The 26,908-nt window shown below is 35.3% G+C and overlaps 1 protein-coding gene across 2 annotated transcripts; it reads right to left on the reverse strand.

The window, feature by feature from the left end:
- Nucleotides 1–586: 586 nt before the first annotated feature.
- On the reverse strand, nt 587–24,954 carry golga1 (golgin A1). Of its 2 annotated transcripts, XM_048210484.1 has the most exons (23): nt 24,778–24,954; nt 23,845–24,121; nt 20,034–20,124; nt 19,244–19,318; nt 17,174–17,304; nt 16,920–17,048; nt 15,592–15,761; nt 13,537–13,648; nt 12,290–12,385; nt 11,705–11,830; nt 11,522–11,617; nt 9,870–9,965; nt 9,679–9,774; nt 9,244–9,396; nt 9,047–9,142; nt 8,481–8,570; nt 8,278–8,380; nt 7,165–7,325; nt 6,908–7,063; nt 5,101–5,160; nt 4,737–5,003; nt 4,070–4,156; nt 587–2,201 (listed from the first exon to the last, which is right to left on the reverse strand). In XM_048210484.1, the coding sequence occupies exons 2-23, from the start codon at nt 23,968–23,970 to the stop codon at nt 2,124–2,126; spliced, it is 2,595 nt and encodes an 864-aa protein (XP_048066441.1). In that variant the 5' UTR covers nt 23,971–24,121; nt 24,778–24,954; the 3' UTR covers nt 587–2,123. The 2 variants fall into 2 exon arrangements, with proteins under 2 accessions (XP_048066441.1, XP_048066442.1); XM_048210485.1 differs by lacking the exon at nt 19,244–19,318.
- Between the last annotated feature and the right edge of the window lie 1,954 nt (nt 24,955–26,908).

Genomic DNA, 26,908 nt, shown 5'->3' on the forward strand with positions numbered 1-26,908 from the left:
CACCATGCAGTCTATAGGTGACATCGCCAACTACTGGCCTGGCATGCAGAATACAGCATTTCTAATCATTTTCACAGATCCGTGTGAACGGGGATCGTATTGACGACTTTGTCATCTTTTCTATTTTTCGTACATCGTTGACATGCAAACGTACCGTATGTAAAGGCTCTTTCCCTGTGGTTTTCTTGTGCATACAAAAGAGAGACTGGTGCACATTTAAATATATCCTTAACAGCTAGATGTTCGGATTGGTTCTGTGCACAGTGCATAGAATTTTTGTAGAATGCAGTTGTCACTCCGGTAAATGACTAAACTTTGTGTGTATAGAACGGGAATAAAGCTCTAAAAGGTGAATTGACATACAAATTTAGCTGAAGTGTGTATGTGGCCTGTATGCAGTAGTCACCTAGAAACTAATCTATAATCTCTCAAGTGAAACTGAATGTTAATGTTCATCGTTAATCATTGATCCATTAGTTCTGCTCAAAAATGATTGTCTCATCACTTTCAGATCCACTGTTACAACAAAAATACAAGTCAGCACTGGTAACCACACAAAAGCACAAACGAGTCTTCAGACTAAAACTCACTGAGAAAGATTTTAATTTTTTTATCAAGTTTTGATATTCCTGACATACCATGAAGTGAAACCGAAATAAGGATGTAGTGGTATTTTGCTGAAAGCAGAGGCAATGGATACTGTCGTGATGGCTACAGTATCATAACATCAAAACAAACATGAATACAGTTGTAGAAAAGTGCATTATGGATCTTCCATCTCATTTCTTTCTAAGCCGTTCACACACAGGGCATTTTATCTGCATTTTCCAATAGGATTTCAGAGAACCTTCATTTACGGCACAACAAATTCTCTGCGTCAGCTGATTCAAGCTTCAGAAGGAATTTCTTCAGTCTTTACATAAAACAGAAATTCTTTGGGTTTCTTTTTCTAAAAACAGGAAACACATGTTAAGCATCACGCACGGATATTCAAAGCTCTATTCAGCTGTTTTTACCAGAAGAGTCTGTCATTTAGAATGGATAACCTTAGTGCTGATGTGGCCTTCAAAGTGTTAAAACACACAAAATTACATCGTTCTGACAGCAAAACACTGGCTCTGACTGAAAACAACTTGGTTTTCACAGGTAAAATGGAGAGATGTTTCTATTGACTTGTTCTCAGAGAAATATAAATGCAGTTGCTAGTAATTTAGCCTTGAATGTTAAGGCTTCAAGTGTACTCAAATGCTTCAATATACACTCAGAACCAAAGTACAATCAAAGCATTCAGTATAAGGCATGCATGCTCGTTTCCTCAGTCTGTGCATATATGCCTCTATGTTACAGTTTCAAGCCCACAGTGAAGAATCTCACACATATACATACACACTCATGAACAGCATTGAGACTAATGCATGTGTATGATGACCAAAAAACATAACTTAAGTATCCACTGATTTATAAATCATCACTTATATACAGGTATTCATATATAAATACTTGTATGGAATGTACGTAATTAGAATTTACACATAAACAAGGCAGATTAAAGTAAGATGCTTCCACATATTCAAAATCACAACCGTATATATCTTATGACATCCCATTCCTGATTTTCATTGACGTCCAGTACTAGAGGAAAAGGGGCAGATGATTATAGTCTTCATGAAATGGAGTGGAAGATATGATTGAACACCAGCTCAAGCAAAACTGGTGTTAGAAAAAAAGTAAATGGAAAAAAAACTCATTTTTGCGTTGAAAGATCTTCAGTTGAAGGATGTTGGAAACAGCAGTGGTAGTTTTTTTGAAAGCGGATGAAAATACAGAGTACATTAATGAGACGGATGTTGTCATTTATCCATTGCTTAAAAGATGAAACTCCCAGTTCACAGAAAGATGATGTTCATAAAGCATTTGTTTTTAGTCCCTGCAATATTTTAGTGAAAAATGGACAGAGTTGTTTTTATGTCCCATTCTTTAAAGGGCATGAGCTACATAGGAACTGTTGAGGCAGAGATTGAAACTGCAGAGTCAGCAATTGTTCTCTTCAAACATCAGTAGTTTCCTACTGTGATCATTCACTGTTCCCTCTTTCACTTTGTCTCAGAGATGTTTTTTGTCTCTCAGCTCCAACTTGAGGTTCCTGAGATGGAAGGTCGTATGATTCCTTTGGGTGTGGGCTTGGAACCAAACCACGACATCTAAAACACAAACGCAAAACATTAGATTCAAACAGTGCTTCATTCAAACACAACGTTTAAAAATCATTTCATCAGTGAACGGGATATTTTGCTGAATGTTGTGACTAGGAATAGAAATTCAGGAATTGTATTAGATTTTTTTTTTCTTTTAGTTTTGATATCTATATGTCCATTCTTCTATTTCTCTATCGATCCATCCATCTATCCATCCATAGATCCATCCATCCATCTATAAATCCATGCATCTATAGATCCATGCATCCATCCATCCATCTATAAATCTATGCATCTATAGATCCATCTATTGATTCATCATCCATCCATCCACCCATCCATCTATAGATCCATCCATCCATCCATAGATCCGTCCATCTATAGATCCATGCATCCATCATCTATAGATCCATCCATCCATCGTCTATAGATCCATCCATCTATAGACCCATCCATCCATCATCTATAGATCCATCCATCCATCCATAGATATATCATCCATCTATAGATCCATCCATCCATCGTCTATAGATCCATCCATCTATAGACCCATCCATCCATCATCTATAGATCCATCCATCCATCCATAGATATATCATCCATCTATAGATACATCCATCCATCGTCTATAGATCCATCCATCTATAGACCCATCCATCCATCATCTATAGATCCATCCATCCATCCATAGATATATCATCCATCTATAGATCCATCCATCCATCCATCTATAGACCCATCCATCCAATCTATAGATCCATCTATTGATTCATCATCCATCGATCCATCCATCCACCCATCCATCTATAGATCCATCCATCTATAGATCCATGCATCCATCATCTATAGATCCATCCATCTATAGACCAATCCATCCATCATCTATAGATCCAAGCATCCATCCATCTATAAATCCATCCAATCATCTATAGATCCATCTATTGATTCATCATCCATTCAGATCATCGATCCATCCATCCATCCATCCATCCATCCATCCATCCATAGATCCATTCATCCATCATCTATAGATCCATCCATCTATAGACCCATCCATCCATCATCTATAGATCCATCCATCTATAGACCCATCCATGGATTATTGTTTAAATTAACCAATGTAATTAATGAACACATTCTTCAGAGTGAATAACAGTCAATACTTTCAATCAATTATTATTAACATGAATAATATTATTATTTAATAATTCAATCACCTTTTTAAAGCCAATAGTGGATTATTTAATTGATTATTTTGTTATAATGTTTTGGCCAGTAACTAATATGATATAAACAGATTTTTTGATACTATGATGTCTGCTTTTAGAAACAGTATTAACACAACAACTCCAATCTACAGTTTCAGTTTTGAAGTGAACAATAAATGCCTGATAATATTCTGCTTTTATAATCATTAAATAAAAAAATAAAAATATAAAAAACTGTTGATATGTACATCCCTAAATCTGTTTATTCTAAATCTGTTTGTTAAAAAGTTAAACTTCTGTATATATATTTATTAAAAAAAAAAAATAATAAAAAAAAACTTTTCCACAACTCTACACAAACCAGTGTACCATTGAAAAGGGGCAGCGAGTGTAATGTAGCACAGTGATGTGCAGTGCTTTCCCTGCTCTCCAGCACTGCTGTTGGGTCGAGCTATAAATACCTGCCAGCTGCTATTCCTGACCGTGTCACTGAGTGCTAATGGTTTGATTCAGTGCGGTGAGCCAGATATCCTGACCCACATTGTTAGCTGCCTTAGCAGAGTGGCCTAGTTAGCTCACGGGTGCGGAGGAGAAAGCTGCCAGGTGTGATGAGGGTACAGAAGAACCTTACCATCATACCATCAAAGATTTGTTTCTCTTACACACCTTGTACTCCAGAGTCTGTTTTAGCATGTCCTCTTCATCTTTTGTGAAATGCAGAAGTACAGAAACGGCTCTGATGAGCTGGAAAGCCTGAACAAATAGATAGAGAGACTCAGAGAGAGGAAACATCTCATTGGAGCATTCATTCAAGCATCACTTACAGGTACACTAGTCTGGAGTTGAGTAGATGACTCTCTAGTGTTTAAAAATCAGTGATGCACAATTGCACATACCAACTGGATAGTAATAAGAGTACTATTAGGGTAAATAATGTCCCAAAAAAACATTTTATAGTACACTGTGCCTACAATAATCTGAATTACAACTATTTGAATACATTTTAAAATGTAATGTATTTCTTTGATGGCAAAGCTGAATTTTCAGCAGCCATGTGACAGTCTTCAGTGTCACATGACCCTTCAGAGAAGCTCCTTTTAAGAAACATTTCTTATTACTATCACTTATTATAATTTGAGTATTTATTTGAAATAGAACCTTGTACCATTATAATTCTCTTTACTGTCACTTTTGATCAAATGAATGCATTCTGGCTGAATAAAAGTATTAATTTCTATTAAAAAAAACCTCTACTGACCTCAAACTTCAGAATGGTAATGCACATTGTTTTTTTATGTCATCTGAACAGCTCAGATACTGTTCAAGCCCTCACCTCTGCCTCTCTAGATGACATGAACTTCAGCACCACGTGTTTGAGGTACTCAAAGTTGATCTCCCTTGTGTCGGTGAGGTCTGAACTGTTGGTGACTGTGGTGTTGGAGGTGATGGGAGGCGGGCCTGGGGTTTGAGGGAATCCTGGAGCTGGAGTTGGAGCTGTGGTGGGCATCTGTGTCTCCGAGAGTGTCTTGTCGGCCAATCTCTCCTGCCTTCCCTCCTGGAGTCTCTCCTTCATCTCAGAGTCCGGATCTGGTTTCAGTTTCTGTTGCATAAACATGTGAGGAAATGTTTACTGACAGCTGACATGGGCTGTGTTCCATACAATACATAGACAAATGCATCTGAATAAACACACGTACCAGCTCTTTCTGTAGCGTCCTCTTCAGTTCTGCAAGCCTCTGCTGTAGCTGCTTTATTGTCTGCCAAAAATAAATAAATAAATAATTAAATAAATAGAGTAGATTGTTTGGTCCTACTTTATATTAAGCGTCTTTAACTACTATGTAGTAACATTTAAATTAATCATTTGATACAATGTGTACATACAGTGAAACCAAAAATTATTCAGACATTTCTGATATATTTTTACTAGTGGGTGCAGGATGCTACTGTTCATTTATGTAAATGAGGATAGCAAAATAAAATAAACTGACATATTATACCCCAAAAATCTTCATACAGTGGACTACCAGTAAAAACAAATTTGGAACCAAAAATTATTCAGACACTTTGACCTGACCATGTTTTACTTAAGTGTTATCTGACATAATTAAGATTAATTAATGACACAGTTTAACTCTAAGATTGTATCATATTTTATTAAACTATAGTGAATAAACTGTATTAATGAATGAAATGTTCAAGGTGTCTGAATACATTTAGGTTTGACTTTACATGTTTGTATATTGTACTTATTTAAAAATGACCTGCATGAAATTACAGTTGTAATTAATTTCTGTAACTTCATCTTTAATTACACTCTTGACCCTTCCCTTACCCCTTAACCCACCCTACCACCAAACCTGTTCCTAACCTTACCCATATCCCACCTCAATGGCAGCAAAAATGTTTTACAATACATGAACACACTATGTACATTGTACCCATTTTTTTGTATGTACATAATACTTAAAGACACCTAAAATAAATTGTGATTGATTGTTTTGAATATTACATTCAAACAAAATCATACAAAATGTTCTTGTTTACAAACATTTTTTACTTGCATTATAATGTCAAGTGCAACAGAATATACAATTTTCAAATTATAATTAAAATAGGGTAATATTATTGGTGAATATAATTTTTTGCCTCCAGTGCAGGCTTGGTTATGGCAGTAAATTTGTTTCAAAGGTAAAGAGTAATATAATGAAAACTTATTTACAACTGTTTTTACATGTACAATAATATGTATGAATGAATGGTCTGCAATGAAACTAGACAATTTTTATGTTGTCTTTAAAGACAAGTACTTACATTTTAACCCCCATAAAAACATTCTCTAAATAATGTATTGCTGTAAATTATGTTCTCCATATAATTAAGTTCTTACGTGTAATTACAAGTTTATAATTTTTGACAAAAATGTTTAATGCCCCTATTATGCCATTTTTAAGGCTCCTGTTTGCTTTACAGGTCTCCTACAATAGATTTACATGGAAGGTCAAAAAACACTTTCATTTCATTCAAGGATTCGGTCTTTCTTAAACTCCTCCTTTCTGAGAGCCTACTCTGCTGTTATTGGTCAGATGGCAGTGTGTTGTGATTGGTCTACCACTTACAGCATGTGTCGGAAAATGAAACGTCCATTACCATATCTGAATTTCAGCTCGAGCTTCCTCGGCACTTGTAAACACAGTGATATGAACAGTAACAATGGTGTCAGATTGTTACAAACCTACGTAGGTTTGAGCAGGAAGTAAGACTGGAATTACTAACGACTCGTTTCAGGTAGTTCAGATTAGGTTCATTCCTTTGGGAGACAATAACTCCATTTGTTGAGCACTTTGACCTTTGAAACTCTGCAGACCTTTTACCTTAAACCGCTATATTACAAAAAAAATGAATGCTGATATCCAAAAAAAGCACTTTAATAGGGGCACTTTAAAATCTCTGCTCTTCTTAGAACTGACATTCTTTCATTTCATTGGTTTTGTTTGCTCTCACCTTGTTCTTTTCAGCCAGTTGTTGCTCCAGGTCTTTATTGTCCTTTTGTAACTGGTCAAGATCACTTACAGTAACCGTCCCGTTCTGCTCACCATCACACTCGTCTGCATGTGACTGCGCTGTCAATCTCAACACCTCACCCTCGAGATCAGATACCTGCACACACAAAGAGATGTGTAAATACAAAAACATCAAATTGGCAAGTCAATGTATCTAACAGCAACAGGCAGCTCAGGTGGGTAAAAGCAAACACCAACCTGTGACTGGTAAGAAGAGAGCTGTTGTGTTTGTGTCAGGACTTCCTGCTGAAGTGATGTCAGCTGAGAGTTGTGTTGTCGCTCTCTCTCCTCAGCCTCCATACGACGAGACTCACACTCAGTCTGCAGAGAAGACAGACTGCTACGGGCTGCCTTCAGCTCTGACACACACACAAACACACACAATAAGAAACAGAAGCTTTTTAATGCAAACCATTATAAAGCACAAACTTTTCTGGCATCAATGGATCTAATCTGTAGTGCAGAACTCAAAAACATTATGACTGTAGTCCAGATTTTAAATCTTTGTAACAAATTTTTCACTGAACCAACCCACTGAATCAGTCAAAGCAGTAACTGAATTAACATCTGACTCACTCACTGAACAACCTTACTTTTGGTCTAAATCTAAAAGGTACATTGTCGAGAACGGCAGTAACATAGCGTGATTTGCTAAGGCAGCAGACTCTGCACACAACCTATATGCACCCATATGCATGCTGCTTAAGTGGAAATGGACGCTGTCAGATTTGACCGCAAAAGATGTGGTATTTTGATTGGATGTATTTATGCATTCATGTAGTCATGCATTTACGGCATTGTGCCTGTTAGAAAATATATGGTCGGTTTTAATGTTATTTTAAGGTGGGGAAGAATTAAATGAACGGCAACATTCAGCATTTTCTTCACATACCTCCTCTGTCACCTCACGTACCCCAGTTTGGGAACCGCTGGGTTAAGACATGCTTTTTTTGGACTTTAAATAATGGCGCAAATACTAGTAAATTGACTAGCACAAACATTAGTAAATCCCACTGCATGATTCATTTAAATACTCTCCTCCCATAAATTTTGCTTCTGAAAGGGAAACTCCTACAAATGCATATGCAATAAGGTCAGCTGCAAAAACAACTTAGCCCATGACTTATCAGTGCTAATTTTGCACTGCGTGTTTTTAGTATATCCCGACAGTAGTTTTTTTTAATGCCAAAAGAGGGTTTGCGATGGCGCAAGCTGTTAGAAAATCTGGCCCTAAAATGTGTAACCAAAACAGTATTTTTTTTTTTTTTTTTTGGAGGGGTTAAACCAGTTCCTGTCCTGCTGCATGCTTACCTTCCTTCAACGCGCTTATTTCCTCCTCCTTTGTCCCTAAATCTTGGGAAAGACGACTCACTTCCTGTTCTGCCTTCTCAAGAGACTCTGTCATTTTGCTGACCTATAAAAGACAAGCAATAAGTTAAGTTCCAAGAACAGGTACATGACTTTATGAGTGAACAAAAAAATGTATGCATGTTTGAATATGCCAGTGAATTAACCTGCTGTTGGAGTTCTTCCCTCTGTTTTCTGGTTTCCTCCAGAGCTTTGGCAATTTCAACACTGACCGTCTGTCTGCTGCTCATCTCCGCCTGTGACAACAAACAAATTTGTAACACAAATACTACATTGGTCAGCAACATAACTCAAACAGATACCTTTCAAAAGTTTGGGGTCAGTAAGTTTTTTTTTTATTATTAATAGTTTCATAGCAAAGATGCATTTAATTTATTGACAGTAAATACTGTCAATAAAAACTTTATCAAAACTGATAATATAAAGGAAATGCTTCTTGAACACCAAGTCAGCAAAGGATCATGTGACACTGAAGACTAGAGTAATCATGCTGAATATTCAGAAATACACAGCATCACAGGACAGCAACAGTTATTTTAAATTGTAATAATATTTCAACAAAAAAACAACATATTTGTTCAAACAAATGCAGCCCTGGAGAACTTAAGAGACTTCTTTCAAAAACATTTGAAAAATCTTACCGACCCCAAACTTCTGAATGCTAGTGTTACATAGTGAATATGTTTGTGCAGATGCAGTAGATGATTCTCACTCTAGACTGCTCTACTTCTGCTGTTAGTCTCTCTACGGTGCGGTCAATCTCAGCTTTGCTCTTCAACAGTGAGGCCTTTTCCTCCTCCAGTAACCGCTTGAGAGATAGACACAAACAACAGACAAACTTTTAATAATGTTCCCATGTTTCCCATGAGTTTATGATAGTCAAAGAAAGACTAGTGATGTTTCACACACCAGGTTGTCCTGATGCTTGTTGACCTCGGTTTCTCTCTCCTTCTGTAGTGCGAGAAGTTCCTCCTCAAGTCTGGCTGTTTTCTCCAAGCCTCTCTGTCTCTGTGTCGAGACCTGCTGTTGTAGTCGCTCTCTCTCTTCTGTCCACTCCATATGCTATGGGACCAAAGGGTAAAGGTCAAAGGTCAAAACTCTAAAAGGCAAAGCTTAAGGGACTTTAAGGATTAACAATAAAGCTGACTTGTAAGACTGAGCTGTTTGACAAACCCATTTTTTAATAACCCTAAACACTACAATATCTTTTCCTCGTCTAATGCAAGTATGAGATCTCTGACACAAGAGGGCGACATTTCATCAAAAAAATTGGTAGGTGTGACAAACCCATGAACAGATCTGGCTATTGGGATGTTCAATGAGACTTTGACTGATATAATGTACCAGTTTTTCTGTGTGCGTTTCACTGTCTTCAAGTTGCTGTTGCAGACTCTTCATCTTCTCAGTGCAGTCAGCCAACCTCTGCTCCAGATCTGAGATCTGACAGAATACACACACACATACATACATCACTCAGATCACTCAGCCACGGTCATGTGATGTGTGGGTTAACTGGAGAATCACAGCGTTCTCACCTGTTTGTCCGTCCTCTCTCTGTAAGCCTTGGATGAGTCGTCTTTGTGCTTGATCAGAGTCTGCAGATCTGTGATGCTGGCGTTCTGCCGAGAGATCTGGAAACCAATGAGAAACAGGAATTCTGTCACTGAATTAATTCAATTCAATTCAATTCAATTCAATTCACATTTATTTGTATAGCGCTTTTCACGATACATATCATTTCAAAGCAGCTTTACAGAGAATGCATGTCAACATTACAATTTAAAGAATGCAGTTAGCAAATAATGTAATAATTTAGGCAATTAATTTATAATCACTGTTAGCAGTTGAACTGAACGTTAGAAGCAATGAGCTCCTGGAAAAATGAATTACATTAACAATAATTAGGATATAGAAATTGTGCAATGTGCGTGTTGATCCAGATTAATCTTATTACAGTACAATAACTGTATAAAACAATTTAAGTACAGTACAGTGAATCAATTTGATTCACAATCCATAGATTTTTGACTTCATTCCAAAAGGTTTTTGTAAATTCAATTTGATTCAATTAACAATGAAATATGATTTGAATTAGGGCTGGGCGATATATCGCATGCGATTGTCACGCGCATTTCGTCAGTAAAGCCGGTTCCCTGATTGCCGCTAAATCGCCATCACCTGCTTTCAAATGGAGCGGCATTTAATAGACAGAGCCGTAGTTCACTGACAAGCTGCGCAATATCGCGTTCAATATCGAAGGCGATTCATCTGCGATAATGAACGCGATATTGCGTAGCTTGACAGTGAACTATGGCTCTGTCTATTAAATGCTGCTTCATTTGAAAGCAGGTGATGGCGATTTAGCGGCAATCAGGGAACCGGCTTCACTGACAAAATGCGCGTGACAATCGCATGCGATATATCGCCCAGCCCTAATTTGAATAATGATTAAATTCTGTTTTTTTTTTTTTTTTTAATACATTTATTGGATTCTTTAAATACTTTCTACATTATCGTTCAAAAGTTTTGGGGTCAGTAAGACTTTTTTTAAAGACAATAATGCTTTAAAAAAAGCAAAGACACATTAAACTGATCAAAAGCGACAGATATTTATAATATTATAAAGATTTCAAATAAATGCTGTTCTTTTAAAATTTTCGATTGATCAAAAGAATCCTAAAAAAAAAAAAATAATTTCATGGTTTCCACAAAAATATTAAGCAGCAGATCTGTTCTCAACAATGATAATAATCAGAAATGTTTCTTGAGCACCAAATTAGAATGATTTCCGAAGGATCATGTGACACTGAAGACTGGAGTAATGACGCTGAAAATTCAGCTTTAAAATCACAGGAATAAATTACATTTTAAAATATATTCAAAAAGAAAATAGTTGCAATAAATTGCAATAATATTTCAGAATATTACAGTTTTTAATTTTTGATCAAATTATTGCAGCTTTAGTGAGCATAAGAGACTTCTATCAAAAACATTTTAAATGGTAGTATAATGCGTTTTGCGTAAAAAAACGAATGCAAGTAATAAAGTGTTTACTGAAACCAAAAAATAACATGAAAGGAAACACATTAAATACACATACATACAGGCTATTTCATTTTAATTATAATTTTAAAAACATTATGTAATAGTGTCAAGCAGGGCATGAGTTTAGATGCTGGCGGTTTACCTGGTCCTCCAGTGAACTGACTGCTGTGGTGTGATTTGTTCTCGCCTCCAGTAACTGTCCTCTGGACTCCTCTAACCTCTGCTCTAATGAAGACTTCTACACACACACAAACACGACATGTGGAAATTAGATGACTGAAAGTGCAGTAAGATGAAAGGCATGTATACATATGTGTCCTCTGACCTCTTTGAGCAGTTCCTGTAGGTGTTCATCCTGAGAGTAGTTTGCTTCTAGTCTTCTCTCTAAGGAGGCGGCCTTCTCCTGCAGATCAGCTAATAGACGCTCTCGCTCCTCCTCTGTCACTGCAACCTGACCAATCACAGTACGGTATGAAGAGTTGTAACGAAGTAAGAAATGAAACACAGAGCTGCATATAGGTCAATCCATTTACACACACTATATATAATTTAGCATCAGGGCGTAGGAACAGGACACATTTTTGGTATATGGAGTGCAATGAAAGGGAATGAAGCACAAGGATCTCAATATGCATTGTTAAAACCATCTTAACCTTGACACACTAAAAAACAACTTGGATATAAAAAGGAATTGTATAGAAAGCAGATAAATGCAATTTGCATATTAGATAGGGTAATTAAGAAGTGTTTATTCTGATGTAATTTTAAAGCCTAGAGGTTTTGACTGGGTGCTACTCTCATGTGCGCCCGAATAATTTAACACATTCTCAGACAGCAATTTTCACTTGCAAATGTGAGTGACTGCTTTACATTATTAGTATCAATGAATTCTTTGTTGTGTCAATCAGACCTTGTTCTTGTGCTGCTCATGCTGTAGCTTGAGCTTATTGTGTTCAGACTGGAGATGCTCCATTGATTTCTCTAATGCTTTTGCATTGCTTTGTGCCTGAAAAGCAAACAAAAGAAACAACAGAATGTGGAAATGATTTTTACCATACCATTCAAGGAAAACATATTGAAAAACATTTTCCAGTTTCTTTAAACAGACATTGAGCATGTTTACATGCACACCAGTATGCCAAAACCAGCTTATTGAAATAACCTTTTGTCCGGGTTTACATGCAAACCAATAACCCGAAAACACAAGAAAATGCTTTTAAATTCGTTTATTAATAAATCAGGTTATTTCCCGGTAGTGACGTCAAAACGTAATAATTTGCATATCTGACTCAAGAGTTTTTGTTATGTCAGTTGTGATGTTAAATAAAAGCATTAAAAAGCAAAGAAGAGTATTGAAACATGTCAGTGGGAAACTTACGGCTCATATATTATCCTCTCATACAGTTACAGATGCAGCATTTTGACTTCTACTTTTGCTGCACAAGATGAGAACACATTTTTATAATTCTTTGGGTCAACAAAGAGTCTGAGTGTGTGATATATTTCCTCCTCCCTTACTGCAAAACATTTACTCTCTCTGGATGCGCTTAAATCCTCAGTAAGGGCGCGTTCCTGTCACACATGCGCACTTCAATAAGCCGACAGAAAGCAGGTTAATGCGTTTACATGCTGGGCAAAATCGGCATAAGAGAAAAAAATCTAGCTGGGGCAATCGGTTTATGCTTAAGCCTTTTATGACCTTGTCTCAGATAAAGGAAAACAGGTTAACATGTTTATATGACCACATTAATTGTCGGCTTATCAAGTGTAATCGGGTTAAGAGCGTGAATGTAAACGCACTCATTGACTGTTTCTTCAGGAGTGTATGGTTACTTCAGGGACAATTTATGTAAGTGAAAGCAAGGGTTTAAATATTTATACAACAGATTGCAGTCAGATTGCAATATTTATACAACAGTCAGCAATAAGATAAAGATAAAATACAAGTAGTTTTAATAATAATACAAAAAGATTTCTTCATTAAATACATCATGAGCAATGTTACGCCACTGTCATAAATGTATAAATATGATGTATAAATAAAAGTGAGAGAAGTGAAAACACTTATAATGGAGTAGTGACTATGCTCCCAAAAGTAACCTTCTTGGCTTCTGAGCGTCATCTGTATTGATGAGCTGAAAGTTGTCAAGTGTTCACCTTCTGGAAATCCTGTGAGACCTGCTGGATGAGCTCCTGTAACTCCTGCTCTCTCCTCTCCAGATCCACAACCCTCCTCTCAGCCTCCGCTCTCTCACTCAACAACTCATCCCTGAGAGAGACAGAAAGACAAAACTGTGCTTTCTAAAAACTGGAAGAAATAAGCTAACTCCACAGATGCACAGAATAATCTGACTGCAATCTCTTTTTCAGAAGGAAGATTTTGCACACTGCTATTTTTAAGTCTGAAGAGCACTGATATTTGATAAAATGAAATCATACCTAATTTTACACGTCCAAACATTGGTGTTAACCCTTGTGCGGTCTTCGTTTGGGAAGTACACTCAGGGTCTTCGGGGTCTCCACAGACGCCAGGCAACAAAATGCAATTTTGTAACAAAATACTTGTTTTTTTGTGTTTTTTAAACAAATGTAATTTTATTCTGTTTATTAATGTTTTTACTCCATATTTGTGCAGTTTTTGGAGGATTTATCATATTTTTTAAATTTATATAAATAAATTAAAAAATATTTTTTTTGCAAAAACAGCTTTTTATGTAAAATTCACTTTATAAATGATCAACATTTTTAAATTTCATTTATGGGGATAACATGGATATTTTGACATGGTTTAGTGTATGATTTTTGCCCATCTTTTGGAAAATGCAGTTATAAAAAGTAAAAAAAAACTATCATTTTTACAAGTAGACGGCTGCAGAGCTCCACTATTTGCTATGTGCTATTTGACTGATTGAAAGACATCTTTTCACAAGTATTCTTCAGTTGGATTCATATCTAAATATTCTGAAATCACAATTATAACAATAAAGGCTACTTTTTGTCAACGTTTAGTATTTTTTGTAATGAAAAAAATCAGTTTTTCAATAGTTACATTATGATGAGACTCCACTTAGAAAATGGACAAAATTCATCCGAAAAATCAACATTTTTGAAAAACGTATTTTTTTCAGTACAAAAAAATGCTAAACTTTAACAAAAAGTAATTTTTTATTGTCTTTTATTGTCATAATTGTGATTTCATAATATTTAGATATAAATCCAACTGAAAAATACTTGTGAAAAGATGTCTTTCAGTCAGTCAAATAACACATAGCAAATAGTGGAGCTCTGCAGCCATCTACTGGTAAAAGTGATATATTTTTTTTTACTTTTAAAACTGCATTTTCCAAAAGATGGGCAAAAATCTTACACTAAACCATGTCAAATTATCCATGTTATCCCCATGAATGAAAGTTTGAAATGTGAGTCTTTTATAAAGTGAATTTTACATAATAAGCTGTTTTTGTATTAAAAAAACAATATATTTATTTATTTATATAAATTTAAATGATATGACAAATCCTCCAAAAACTGCACAAATATGAAGTAAAAACATTAATAAACAGAGTAAAATTACATTTGTTTTTTAAAAAAACAATTATTTTGTTACAAAATTACATTTTGTTGCCTAGGGTCTGTGGAGACCCCGAAGACACTGAGTGTGACTCTTTTTTTTTTTTTTTACACTAACATAAAAACAAGATATCACTCCAATTTTTTTTTCTTTGTAGATCTAGAAAGTGTTAACAACTATACAAAGTTTCATGTCATTTGGACAAAGAGAACATTTTTTTTTTCATTTGAGCAAACGTCGTTTGGGCTCTGTGCAGACCCCAAATACCCTATATGGGTTAAAGGGATAGTTCACCCAAAACTGAAAATTCTATCATCATTTACTCCCCCCCAAGTTGTTCAAAATCTGTATAATTTTCTTTGTTCTGTTGAACACAAAGGAAGATATTTTGATGAATGTGTTAATCTGAACAGTTTTGGGGCACCAATGACTTCCATAGTAGTTTTTTTCCTAGTCAATGGTGCTCCAAAGTGGCCTGGTTACAAACTTTCTTCAAAATATCTTCCTTTTTGTTCAGCAGAAAAAAATAAATTGATAGAGGTTTGGAACAATTTGAGGGTGAGTAAATGATGACAGAATTTTCATTTTTGGGTGAACTATCCCTTTAAGGAAGTCAAGTTCTTCTATACTTTCTCACACACCTTTGAGCCTGTAGCTGCGAGTTGATCCTGCACATCTCCTCGTGTTCCTCTCCCAGCTCATACAGCTTGTCTTGGGTTTGACTCAGCGTCAGTCTCGCCGTGTTCAGCTCCTCTCCTCTCAATTTGAGCTCTTTCTCCCGCTGACTCAGCTGTTCCTCTCGCCTCAGTAGCTGCAGAAGTAATGCCCACTTATGATCAGGCTGCTTAAATGCTTGGGGAGCAATTTGTTTTTGTTGTCTATAGTGCAATGAATGAGTTTTCTGACATGGCTTAGTTTTAGATTAAATATTCCTCTAAAGGTGCCCTAGAATTAAAAATTGAATTTATATTGGCATAGTTAACAAGAGTTCAGTACATGGAAATGACATACAGTGAGTCTCAAACTCCATTGTTTCCTCCTTCTTATATAAATCTCATTTGTTTAAAAGACCTCCGAAAAGCAGGTGAATCTCAACATAACACCGACTGTTACGTAACAGTCGAGATCATTAATATGTACGCCCCCAATATTTGCATATGCCAGCTCATGTTCAAGGCATTACACAAGGGCAGGACGTCTGGATGTGCACAGCTGAATCATCAGACTAGGTAAGCAAGCAGGAACAATAGTGAAAAATGGCAGATGGAGCAATAATAACTGATTTATTTTTAGTGATATTTGTAAACTGTCTTTCTAAATGTTTCGTTAGCATGTTGCTAATGTACAGTTAAATGTGGTTAAAGTTACCATCATTTCTTATTGTATTCATGAAGACAAGAGCCGTCGTTATTTTCATTATTAAACACTTGCAGTCTGCATAATTCATAAACAACTTCATTCTTTATAAACCTCTCCAACAGTGTAGCATTAGCCGTTAGCCACGGAGCACAGCCTCAAATTCATTCAGAATCAAATGTAAACATCCAAATAAATACAATACTCACATAATCCGATGCATGCATGCAGTATGCATGACGAACACTTTGTAAAGATCCATTTTGAGGGTTATATTAGCAGTGTAAACTTTGTTTATGCACTGTTTAAGGCAAGCGCGAGCTCCGTGGGCAGGGAGCGTGAGCATTTAAAGGGGCCGCAACATGAATCGGCGCATTTCTAATGATGCCCCAAAATAGGCAGTTAAAAAAATTAATTAAAAAAAAATCTATGGGGTATTTTGAGCTGAAACTTCACAGACACATTCAGGGGACACCTTAGACTTATATTACATCTTGTAAAAAAAACGTTCGATGGCACCTTTAAGTAATGCAGGAAATGGTAGGAAGTTGATGTGTGTAATTTTTCGAAGTATGTTTTTTGCTATATCCAACTTATAAAAGAATGTGCTCACCATGTGTTTGACTTTAGCCAGTTCCTGCTGCTGAAAGCCCTCCAGCTCATCCAGGTCATCTCTCTTCTGGAACAGACTTAAACTCTGCTCTGTCATCTCATCTAACCGAGCAGTCAGTGACAACTTCTCCTGTTTGAGAGAAAGAGGACATAACAATCATAAATTATTAGGATATTAGATGCTTTTAACCCAAAGCACACTTACAAAACACTAATCAGAGCAACTTTATCCAGTATGTCACAAAGCATCTTTACCTGCTCCAGTGAAGCCAGCTTTTCCATCCACTCCTGGTCCTTCTTCTCTAATGCTAAGGCCATTCCTTCTGCCATCTTGGCCCTGTTGGATTGGAAAGCTTCGTTCTGGTCCTGAAGTTTGCGCATGGATGCTGATTGAAAACAAAAATAAGACAAAAGCTTCAATCTTTCAGAAATCCTTCTCAGAGAAGTAATCACCAGATCATTTTCAACATAATGCCTACGGACCGCATCTGTGGTGAACAGTCCTTTTCCACAGACAATGCTTTAAATGCTTCCCTCGGTGTGTGTAAACGAACAGCAAACATGTTAATAGTTAATACACTTACAATGGAAGCTTAGCAGAAAAGAGAGCTGTAGGGTTTAAAAGCAGAAATTTGCAGCTCATTTTTTTGTTAGAGCACATGAATGAAATATTCAGTAATTCAAATGTTTTGAAAGTAAGCCGGAATATTCCTGTAACTTTTAAAACCGCTTTAAAACAGACAACATTGTAACTCAGTGGTTAGGTGTTATCACAGATGGTAATGTTAGACTTAATATACGTAAAGTCAATACATAACATATTAATTTTATCTTTGTTAGTGTTGCATTAAATGTTATTAGAGACAAAAAAACCACACATTTTCATTAAATGATTTGAACAACAACATTATATAATTTCCAGATATCCTTGGTAGTAAAGCTGTAAAACACATTGTTAGTACATGCATTTATTATTATTCAATTGTAATCAGTGCATTTATCCTCTTAATTTGGGTCTAGAAATGGGGTCTGTGCTTTCAGATCATGACACTTCTGAGCAAAATAGAATCTTATATTACCTTGCTATAGCACAATCTACACTTGCTGAAAACAATTATGTCATAAAAATTATGTCATAAGGACTTTAGTGGATGTAGAGTAGTATTCTCAATAGATTTCACCTTTAAAACTCAAATGCCATGATCCCAAAGACACATTTTTCCCAGGCATGGAAAACTCCCAAAGCAAGAGGTTAAAAGAATGTTCCAGGTTCAAGTCAAGCTCCATCAACAGCATTTGTGGCATTTTATTGATTAATTTACCAAAAAGAATCATTGACTCATCCCTCAGCTTTAAGCAAAAAAATAAAAGAGAGAGGAAAAAAAAAAACACTGAGGGATGTGACCGGTTACAAATGGTATTATATTAATATATTGTTCTTATAGTTTATTAAATTATTATTATTATTATTATTACTGCTGCTGACTTTATCTTTGTAAAGCTACATCAAGTGTTCATCTACCCAACTATTTTCACATAAAATAACGACACAGTTGGACATAGTGGTGTTTTAGAGGTAAAAAATGACATAAATACAGTTCGGTTTCTCGCACAAACCGATCGTTTTGTGTCTTAGGACATCAATGTGTCGTCACGAGCTGCAGGGTTTAATTTGGACTTGTCTGTGCATGTTTTTTTTTTTTTACTCTTATAGACAAAGTTCCCATTGGCGTGCATTATACGACTGACAGACCGCAACGGTTGGAGTTAAAAATCATCATTTCTGTTCTACTGAAGAAACAAAGTCACCTACATCTTGGATGCCCTGGGGGTAAAAAACTGCAAAAAAAAAAAAACTGCAAAAAAAAATAAAAAATATGCAGTGCTCAAGTCAAAAGAAGTTCAACTTTTAAAAAACATGTTTCCAGACTTTGCTTTTTTTTTTCAGTTCCACTGCCATGTGTCTCACGTTTTTTCAAAGCAAAAATGTGTTCCGTCTGAACCAGCCCTTAGTAGTCACATGTCAGCTTATTTAAACAACTGAGGGTAGAAATAATTTTTTTGTGGTAATGTTCATGATTGCAAATGCTGTTGATAGAGCTTAACTTACATAGAACCCAGACCAAGAGGTATGTGATAAAACATTTAACAGTCTTCTTTTTTTGGTTTCTGATGAAGAACCAACCTTACTTGTCTATAAGTTGATCATGTGTAGCCAGAATACATGTTTGTGTTAAAGCATCGGACAAACGAATGGAAAACAGCAAAGGAGAGAAAGCCAAAAGGAGGAAGAGGTGAAAATGGGAGGAAAAGAACGGTACGTACAATCCTGATGCTTCTCTAATGCAATCTCAAGCTTCTCCTTGGTCTTCTGCATTAGCCGAAGCTGCTCAGCGTAGTCTAGGGTTGGGGAATGGGATACCAACACACAAACACACGACCGGAGGGAGGCAGAGGAGGATGAGGGGGAGGATCACGGGTAGGGTGGGAGGAGGGACAAAAACAGGGACGAGAAAACAAAGGGATAAACATGATTGAGAAGATAAACAAATGGAGGGAAAAACAATGATTTTCTGAGATGAGAAAACCAGACTGACTATGAGGCTGTACAGAGACAGCTACCTTTTCAGCTGACCTTTGACCTTTAAACTAATACATCATCCCTGATCAGGTCAATTATGCAATCATCTTATCTAGCACTGCTCATTTAGGGTTAAGGGAGTTTCTAGATCAGGCTATGTGTAACTGCATACCATGACAGGCTGATAGTGAGAGCCAGGTATCTATTATTTATGCAGATTTTTCCAGGTCGTTACAGTGGAGTCATTTGCATTCATGCCTGACTTGAATGTGGCAAATCTGTCAAATGCTATGTGCGTTATACAGTTCCGTTGTGGCAAAAGGTATAAAAGGTTTAAAGGTATCCGAATACAGACTGAAATAGATTCGCCACATAAGAGTGGTAGATGAGAAGGGTGTACACATAACAACCTGCTTCTAGTTTTTCCTTTTCTCACTGATTTTGTCACGTTGGCCTTTCATGTTTTTTTCCCTTCTTTCAGTCTCTTTCTCTTGTTGTGTTTACATGAGTTTCAATGTATTGTGTTGGCGATACCTGAGAGTTTGGCCTCCAGCTTTCGTATTTGATCATTTCTGCGCTGAATCTGAGAAGAGACGTCATCTCTGGAGCTGCTGCCATCAGACGCCTGAAAGCAAAAGATATATATGAAGACACATTTATCATCTTCACAGCACTATATATATATATATATATATATATATATATATATATATATATATATATATATATATATATATATATATATATATATATATATATATATATATATATATATATATATATATATATATATAATATTATATATATAGAGTACAGTCCAAAAGTTTGGAACCACTAAGATTTTTAATGTTTTTAAAAGAAGTTTCGTCTGCTCACCAAGGCTACATTTATTTAATTAAAAATACAGTAAAAACAGTAATATTGTGAAATATTATTACAATTTAAAATAACTGTGTACTATTTAAATATATTTGACAAAGTAATTTATTCCTGTGATGCAAAGCTGAATTTTCAGTATCATTACTCCAGTCTTCAGTGTCACATGATCCTTCAGAAATCATTCTAATATGCTGATTTGCTGCTCAATAAACATTTATGATTATTTTCAATGTTGAAAACAGTTGTGTACTTTTTTTTTCAGGATTCCTTGATGAATAGAAAGTTCAAAAGAACAGCATTTATCTGAAATACAAAGCTTCTGTAGCATTATACACTACCGTTCAAAAGTTTGGGGTCAGTAAGAATTTTTATTTTTTTGAAAAGAAATTAAAGAAATTAATACTTTTATTCAGCAAGGATGCATTAAATCAATCAAAAGTGGCAGTAAAGACATTTATAATGTTACAAAAGATTAGATTTCAGATAAACACTGTTCTTTTGAACTTTCTATTCATCAAATAATCCTGAAAAAAAATATTGTACACACATATTTTGTACAATTGTACACATTAAATGTTTCTTGAGCAGCAGATCAGCATATTAGAATGATTTCTGAAGGATCATGTGACACTGAAGACTGGAGTAATGATGCTGAAAATTCAGCTTTGCATCACAGGAATAAATTACTTTGTGAAATATATTCAAATAGAAAACAGTTATTTTAAATTGTAATAATATTTCACAATATTACTGTTTTTACTGTATTTTAATTAAATAAATGTAGCCTTGGTGAGCAGACGAAACTTCTTTTAAAAACATTAAAAATCTTAGTTGTTCCAAACTTTTGGACTGTACTGTACTGTACATATATATATATATATATATATATATATATATATATATATATATATATATATATATATATATATATATATATATATATATATATATATATATATATATATATATATATATATATATATATATATATATATATATATATATATATATATATATATATATATATATATATATAAAACTAGAAATGCATCAGTATTAGAATTCTGGCCAATACTGATTAGTATTATTTATTATTTACCGATTTACCATTTAATACTGATCGCCAATTATATATTATTTGTAGTATTTTTTTTTTTGTATCATTTCAAATGTTATGGCAGATTAAAATTCTATGGTATTGTGTGTAAAAATTAAAACACACTAAAAATAAAAATCAACCGTTTTAAAATGCAAGTGAATTTAAGCAGCAAAAATTATAATGTACAGTAAGAAAATGGATATATATTTTGAGATTTACATTTAAATGGTTAGTTCACCCAAAAATTTAATTTCTGTCATTAATTACTCACATCGTTTCAAACCCGTAAGACCTTCTTTCATCTTCAGAACACAAATTAAGATATTTTTGAGGAAATCCTAGAGGTTTTTATCCCCCACAGAAAGCAACGTAATTACCGCCATTCATTGGAGATTTTTGAATAAACTCGTTATTTTTTATTTGTTTTCAAAAAGTATTCTCTTTGCTTCAAAACATCAAGGTTGAACCACTTCAGTCGTGTTGACTATTTTAACCTTTTCTGGACCTTGAATGTGGTAATTACATTGCTTTCAATGGGGATAAAAAAAACAATGAAGATGAACGAAGGGTGTGGAACAACATGAGGGTGAGTAATTAATGACATCATTTTCATTTTTGAGCGAACTAACCCTTTAATAGGGTTTTAAATGTTAACTTTGATCATGAGATGACAGTAAATATCATCTAAATGTAAAAATAGTGGAAAAGAGCATGAACAATTAAATATACAAATTAGGCAATTAATTAGAAAAACACAAAACACTAATATAAGAGAAATTACTAATATAATCGCACATCCCTCAAAAGAACTATATAAGCCAAAAGGGAGAAAATATTTATTTTATATTAAAAAGAAATATCCTAAAGTTAAATTGCGCACATGCAGAATCATTTAGGTTTTTACTTTAATAATTAAAACATTTACATTTACATTACATTGGGGTCCAAATCCATTGGTTTCTCTTGATAAAACACCTATAAGTGTGGCTTTGATTTAGACCTGTTATTGATACTCTCATTCTCCATCAAGCCTGAAGGCTGCAGCTTTAATTATTTAGGGCGAAAGACAACCTGAACCTAACCCTGAGTGTGTTGCCATTAATTGCTAGAGGACAAGAGTGTCAGGTTACACTGGTTTGTCAAAGCATGTGATATTATTTAGCACTTTCTATAAAGCAGCATGGTACAGCCCTCTAGTAATAAACTTAGACATACTACCAGGTTACTCTGGTGAAGCACTGTACAAACACAGACAGTACACAGTCATATGGCTTTCACTAGAATGGATACTGTAGATAAGACAGTCATTTAAAACAGGAACAACCTTACAGCTGTTTACAAGCTCCATGCTGCTTTTCCAATAGGAAATATTTAGGTATTTACTATGTCCACCAATCAAAATGTGTCAGCTGGTACTTTACTAGACTTGGAAGGTTTTAGTTTAGAATTGAAAACAATTTTCACAATAATAACTTTTTGGGGAAAAATAGATGTACCACCATTCAGACAAGCATTAGAGAAATATCCTGTAGAATTAGGTTAATGCATAATCTCTATTTGACCAAGAATATACACAACCCTTCATAGGTTTTGGGTCAGTAAGTATATGTATGTATATATGTATAAATATATATATATATATGAAGACTTCAGATGCAAAACCTCTAAGTGCCATCTGAAATTTTCTTCTAAAATTCTAGTATTTTTATCAAGCTTTTATGTTTATGTTCAGTTATTTCACTTTAATGGCAATGAAAAGGACCTATTAACTGACATTGAAGTGAAATTACTGAACCTAAACATACAAGCTTGATAAAAATGCTCATTTTAGAAGAAAATTACAGATGGCACTTAGAGGCTTTTGCATCTGAAGTCATATATATATATATATATATATATATATATATATATATATATATACACACACACTCACTCTCATTCAACACATTCAACTGATCAGAAATGCCAAAGACATTTTTAATGTTACAAAAAGATTTCTATTTCAAATAAATGCTGTTCTTTTGAACTTTCTTCATCGATAACAAGAAATCAGCATATTAGAATGATTGCTGAAGGATCATGTGACACTGAAGACTGGAGTAATGATACTGAAAATTCAGCTTTGCCATCACAGGAATAAAGAATATTTTAAAGAAAACTTACAATATTAAATTGTAATAATATTTCACAATATGATGGTTTTTACAGTATTTTTTAACAATTTTTTTTTTTTAATTTTGCAACAGACCAAGCAACTTAATTGGCCTAAACACCACAAAGATTCATAACTGCACAATGAAGATATGAGATCGCAAAAAGATGAGGACTGAGAGTTACACAAAAGTATAAAGAGAAAGATCTACTCACAAAGTCATCCCCTGAATCTGCGCCCACAGAAGTGATGGACTCTTTGCTCATGGAGCGAGGGATGCGGCCTGAACGAGGGGCAGTGGCGGCTTCCTCTGCCAGCTTCTTCTTCAACTTTGCAAACATCTCCGTAGTGTAGATGTAGCCTATAGCCGTGTGTGTGAAGCAATGATTTAAATGACTCTCTGGGACGCTTTAGGGACTTTGCAAAGCAGAACTGGTTATATCCACGACATGCGCAGATCTCATTCTGGGGTTACTCTCTGCTGCCTTAACTCTGTGGAGACAATCACATCACTAGAATTACATTAGCAGAAGAAATTCACTTGGTCTAGTGATCACACTAATACAATCAAAGAAGGATTTTAACCAGCAGATGCTTTTCTGAATAAAATAAGCCTGCTGTGCTTCTTATTAGGGAATTGCTTAGTATATCACTTTCTAGCATATATATGTGCCTGGATACTAGACAGTGTATATACTCCTGTTTATATAGTTAGTGGAAGTGACATAAATGTCCAAAAATAGTACTATACTTATACTGACACTCAACTAATGAATTATTTAAAGCATATGCGTTGTTTTCAAGCAATACTGTAGAGTTAAATACAAATATCAACCCATAAAACCAAATTCTGATGCGTTTCAATGTTTTAGAATAGACTACATGATCAAAAAGACTCAATGTTTACACTGCTTGATATGCTACATTGTAGTAAGCTAACCAGTGTCAGGTTTGATTATGACACGTAAGCTTGATGCCAAACCCATTTGTCCATCACATGCTGCCACTGCATGCCAACATCTAAACACAGCTGTCAAATAAAAAACGCAAAGCGGAGCAATAAGAGATAATTGTAAACAAAGCTAGCTAATGTTAGCTCTCGTGCATCTTCATTACTAAATCAACAGAACAGACAATCGTGAACCTACCGTGAAAACTCCATAAACTCTGAAAGAACTGATGATTATTGTCATGGAAATGCACGGTTAACGCAAATATATTTCCAGGCGTTACATCTGTGTGTGCTGTTTTTGTCGGGGTTAGCAACCGGCTAACTAACTTCACCACGTAATCTTCAGTCACCAGAATCTTGATGACGTTCCAGGAACAACTTGGCGATTGTGCTCCGCGCTGATTGGACCACCACAGGAGGGGGGCGTGGCTACAGGTTCGCGTGATTTCATGTCAAACATGAGAGCTGTCATATACTCACAAGGCTCACAGTGTAGTAAATTAGACGCATACAATTATTAAAACTATTAATGAGACATTAATGTATGAATGTTTAGATGGTTATGTAAGATATTAAAACAATAAATAATAAATAATTAATTTGACTTAATACACTCTGATGTTGGAAGGAACAATGTTTTTTGATATTTTATTTTTTTGTTAAATGCATGGTTTTATTTTTTGTTAAATGCATAGTTTTATTTTTTCACAAAAAACAAAAAACAAAAAAACAATTATGACCCCTGCTGTAAATCGTTTTGTTATAATAGCTTATAGTTTCTTACTAAATATTACGTCATCATTATACAAACCCGATTCCAAAAAAGTTGGGACACTGTACAAATTGTGAATAAAAACAGAATGCAATGATGTGGAAGTTTCAAATTTCAATATTTTATTCAGAATACAACAGATGACATATCAAATGTTTAAACTGAGAAAATGTATCATTTTAAGGGAAAAATAAGTTGATTTTAAATTTCATGGCATCAACACATCTCAAAAAAGTTGGGACAAGGCCATGTTTACCACTGTGTGACATCCCCTCTTCTTTTTATAACAGTCTGCAAACGTCTGGGGACTGAGGAGACAAGTTGCTCAAGTTTAGGAATAGGAATGTTGTCCCATTCTTGTCTAATACAGGCTTCTAGTTGCTCAACTGTCTTAGGTCTTCTTTGTCGCATCTTCCTTTTGTTTTCTATGGGTGAAAGATCTGGACTGCAGGCTGGCCATTTCAGTACCCGGATCCTTCTTCTACGCAGCCATGATGTTGTAATTGATGCAGTATGTGGTCTGCCATTGTCATGTTGGAAAATGCAAGGTCTTCCCTGAAAGAGACGACGTCTAGATAGGAGCATATGTTGCTCTAACTTGGATATACCTTTCAGCACTGATGGTGCCTTTCCAGATGTGTAAGATGCCCATGCCACACGCACTCATGCAACCCCATACCATCAGAGATGCAGGCTTCTGAACTGAGCGCTGATAACAACTTGGGTTGTCTTTGTCCTCTTTAGTCCGGATGACATGGCGTCCCAGTTTTCCAAAAAGAACTTCAAATTTTGATTCGTCTGACCACAGAACAGTTTTCCACTTTGCCACAGTCCATTTTAAATGAGCCTTGGCCCAGAGAAAACGCCTGCGCTTCTGGATCATGTTTAGATATGGCTTCTTTTTTGACCTATAGAGTTTTAGCCAGCAACGGCGAATGCCACGGTGGATTGTGTTCACCGACAATGTTTTCTGGAAGTATTCCTGAGCCCATGTTGTGATTTCCATTACAGTAGCATTCCTGTATGTGTGATGCAGTGTCATCTAAGGGCCCGAAGATCTAGGGCATCCAGTATGGTTTTCCGGCCTTGACCCTTACGCACTGAGATTGTTCCAGATTCTCTGAATCTTTGGATGATATTATGCACTGTAGATGATGATAACTTCAAACTCTTTGCAATTTGTCTCTGAGAAACTCCTTTCTGATATTGCTCCACTATTTTTCGCTGCAGCATTGGGGGAATTGGTGATCCTCTGCCCATCTTGACTAAATAAGTTGCAAATTGGTCCTCCAGCTGTTCCTTATATGTACATTTAACTTTTCCGGCCTCTTATTGCTACCCGTCCCAACTTTTTTGGAATGTGTAGCTCTCATGAAATCCAAAATGAGACAATATTTGGCATGACATTTCAAAATGTCTCACTTTCAACATTTGATATGTTATCTATATTCTATTGTGAATAAAATATAAGTTTATGAGATTTGTAAATTATTGCATTCCTTTTTTATTCACAATTTGTACAATGTCCCAACTTTTTTGGAATAGGGTTTGTACA

Source organism: Megalobrama amblycephala, linkage group LG12 (assembly GCF_018812025.1).
Source record: "Megalobrama amblycephala isolate DHTTF-2021 linkage group LG12, ASM1881202v1, whole genome shotgun sequence".
In the NCBI taxonomy this organism is placed as follows: Eukaryota; Metazoa; Chordata; class Actinopteri; order Cypriniformes; family Xenocyprididae; genus Megalobrama; species Megalobrama amblycephala.